The sequence below is a fragment of the Alnus glutinosa genome, chromosome 4, assembly GCF_958979055.1.
Source record: "Alnus glutinosa chromosome 4, dhAlnGlut1.1, whole genome shotgun sequence".
NCBI classification, from domain to species: Eukaryota; Viridiplantae; Streptophyta; class Magnoliopsida; order Fagales; family Betulaceae; genus Alnus; species Alnus glutinosa.
The window spans coordinates 23,464,478-23,467,863 of record NC_084889.1 but is presented as its reverse complement, the minus strand read 5'-3'; the positions used below and the strand labels follow the sequence as shown (position 1 = coordinate 23,467,863).

Genomic DNA, 3,386 nt, shown 5'->3' with positions numbered 1-3,386 from the left:
CTATGTACATGGAATTCGAAAAACATGCTAAAATGTAAGTCCAAAAACTTTTACATTTATGATTAGGACCTTAAGAGTATCCACATCAAATCCTTTAAAATCTTCTTCAAATTCTTAAGAATGATGCCATTATTTTTCTAATTCGAAGAACTACTTTAAAAGTTGTTATCTCTGTTATGGAGAAGCCCTTGCCGCCAAGTTAGCAGTCTCTTTGGACATCCCTTCATCTCGATCACTTTATTCTAGAAGGTGATTCACAAGTTGTTATCTTCACTCTCCAAAACCTTATTGTTACTCAAGATTGGAAGATCTCATCCCTCATCTTAAAAACAATTGGATCCATCTCAGCCTCTTCCTCTTGGAAAGCTTCAAAAATTTCAAGAAGTGTAAACTTCTGTGTCCATTATGTGGCATATTGGGCCTCAACTAGATTCTTTTCTGGTAGCATTCCCACTTATCCCCCCTTTTACCTTCAATTTCAATTGTAAGTGGTAAAAAATCCTTCTACTTTAAGAGGTGGTAAGCATCTTTCCACGCAGTTTCCAATTTTTTTCTTGTTTGTTTCTTTCCAAGTATCTATTAAAAAAAAAAAGAAAAAAAAATAAAAATAACTACTTTAAAAGAGGGTTCTATTTTCCATCCTTTATTTCGGGTTTTGTTTTGTTTTGTTTTGTTTTTTTGTTCTTGTTTTTTTTTTTTTTTTGGTTTTAGGTTTAAAAAAGAATAATTGAAGTGAGAAGTAGAGTTTGGAGAGAAAAATTAATAAGATAAGAGATAAAGGATCTACAGTGAGGGGCAGCTTATATGGGTCTTTGGAGAGTCTTCGGCAACCTAATTTTTTTTTTAAAACTCTTCTAAAAACACTATTTTTTTATACAATGGCTCTGTCAAATGTTTGGTTTTTAACCCCATATGGCAAGCTTACTCTTATGTGAAATATTTTTAATTTTAAACTTGAGATGTCTCTCGAACATGCTTTCGGTTTGGAAGCAAAACATCCATATACTTGACTTAAAAACACAAGTATACGATAAATTAATATGAAATTAAATTTAAGACTTGTCTATTTTTATTTTACATAAATGCATGAACACAAATACAAATATAAAGAGACTATATATATATGCTTATTTATTTACGTAGGTTTGAACCCCACACAAACATAGAGAAATTCTATATATCTCATTCAAAAATTGAGATTGTATATATTTATGTGCTTATTTATTTAACCATATTTGGACCTCCTAAATAAAAAAAAATCTTGGTTGTACCTTTGTCTACATTAATCCTTCATACAAATGATTACTTTAACATTTTCTTTAATACCAAGGATGAGCAAAAATTAAATGTAAGATAATTTTTAGGTGTAGATTTGGAAGAAAATAGTTGTTTAATTTATAAAGTAGATTGATAAATTGTCTGTTATTATATAATAGAGAATGCTGTGACAATGAAAATTAATTCATATTCTTTTTTTTTTCTTCATTTTTTTAAAGAAATATTAATCTAAATATTAATTTTTATTATTATATTACTAAAACTATATAACCGTCTACTAAATATAATTAATCTAAATGATAAGATGTGAAACGGAGAAATGCAACCGTAAGAAAGACAGGAGCGGCTAGAGTGAGGTGATGGGATTCACACAAGATTTGTTAACACGTAAAAGCCACGCCTATAATAAAATAAAGAACCCGTCAATAAAAGAAAAAAGAAAAGCAAAAAAGGACAGCAAAGCAAAAACAGCATCAAGGGCGCTCCACCGGTGAGCAGTCCAATTCCAAGCGAAGCCGAGCGAAGCAAAAGGGGGAAAACCGAGAAATCAAAGCCCCAACCACATCCACAAGATACCGCCTATTAATCGGTGGGACCCGAACGGACTTGGACAGTCGGGAATCAAATATAGTTAATTTGACAAAAAAAAAAATCCTCACAGAATAAATAGGGCACGAGACAGAAAAAGAAAAAGTAAAGTGACAGACGTCCGTGATGCGACCGGACCTTCTCCGCTCTACACGCGCCTGTCTTTGTCGCCACCCGCCCTTGTAATTATTTTATGAAATCCCAAATCCCATCCCTCTTTTCCGCCCACTATATATACACTCTCCCATTTCCCTTTCCCTCCCCACTCAAACTTGAAACTCCTCTCTCTCTAAACGGAAGATTTTTTTAGTCTCCATTATTTATTCTTATTCTATAAACTATCTTCGTAATTTTCATTTTCGCCCCCTTCATTTACCTTTATCTCAACTGCTGCATAATCTCTCTCTCCTCAATTCCCCTTGAAATAAGAAGATTCGGAAAACCTTTTTCCGCTCCAACTTTTTATTGGTCCACAATGGAAGAGTGCTCCGACCACAAGAGGAAGCGACTCGAGGATGACTCGCACAGTAACTCGCCCGAGTCGAAGCGTTTTCAGGCCGAGTCGGAGGAATCGCAGTTGAGCTCGCCCGAGGCACAGCGGATCCATGACGACCTACTCAACATCCTAGATGACTCGGACGTGGTCACAGACCGTGACTCTGCTATCCAAGGCCTTGACTCGGTGATTAGAAGCTTCGAGGAAGAGATTCTGATTCCATCTCCGGCGCTGGCGGTTCTGGATCTCCCTTCAGACTCCGGCGAGTCTCAGCCGGAGCTCGGTTACCTTCTTGGAGCGTCCGACGACGAGCTCGGTCTCCCGCCGACAATCACCTCCGGCGAGGAAGCGAGGATCGAAGCCGTAGATTTCGAGACGGGTTCATCAGACGCCATTGGATTGGATGGGATCTTAGGGTTCGAGAACGAGATGCGAAGTTACGACTCGTTCGAGTTCGGACTCGGGGTTGACCCGAACAGCAACGTCAACGACAGTAGTTCCGAGTTTGTGCCGTTAGGAGGGTTGTTTGATCATTCCGACATGTCGGAGTTTTCGTGGCGACCGGAGTCGCTGCCTGCGTTGTAGAAGCGTTTCGGCGTGCCAGGGTTTTGTTGGGGACCCGGGACGTTTCGTGAAATAGTTGACTGTTAAATAGAATAGGCTGTAAATTTGAAAGAAAAAGTAAAAAGATAACTAAATGGAGGAATGTAGATCTCAAGTTTGAAACAGTTTGTTTTGTTGTAGCCGTGGACTCCCATTATTTTTAGTGTTAGTTTCGGAATATCGTAAGAAAAGGTAGATGCTCCCCTCCCATTCAAAAATCTCCCATTTTCTCCCATTTTTATTTCTGATAAGAGGGCTTATGTCACTCCCAATTGGTTATGCATTTTTATTTTTATATGTAAAATGGTTAACTAAAATTTATTTTATCTATTTTAATTAATGATTTTAAAAAATATCATACATTTGATTATTTATTATTTCACCATATTACTTAAATATTATTCTTTTTATTCTTTCTTTA

The 3,386-nt window shown here is 36.7% G+C and overlaps 1 protein-coding gene across 1 annotated transcript; it reads left to right on the top strand.

The window, feature by feature from the left end:
* The first annotated feature begins 2,113 nt into the window (after positions 1 to 2,113).
* Positions 2,114 to 3,105, top strand: LOC133867161 (uncharacterized). Its single transcript, XM_062303858.1, has one exon. It carries the CDS (start codon positions 2,342 to 2,344, stop codon positions 2,945 to 2,947), a length of 606 nt encoding a protein of 201 aa, XP_062159842.1. The 5' UTR covers positions 2,114 to 2,341; the 3' UTR covers positions 2,948 to 3,105.
* The last annotated feature ends 281 nt before the right edge of the window (positions 3,106 to 3,386 follow it).

Coding starts and splice junctions, on each gene's coding strand:
- LOC133867161 (XM_062303858.1), top strand. CDS start 2,342: ATGGAAGAGTGCTCCGACCACAAGAGGAAGCGACTCGAGGATGACTCG.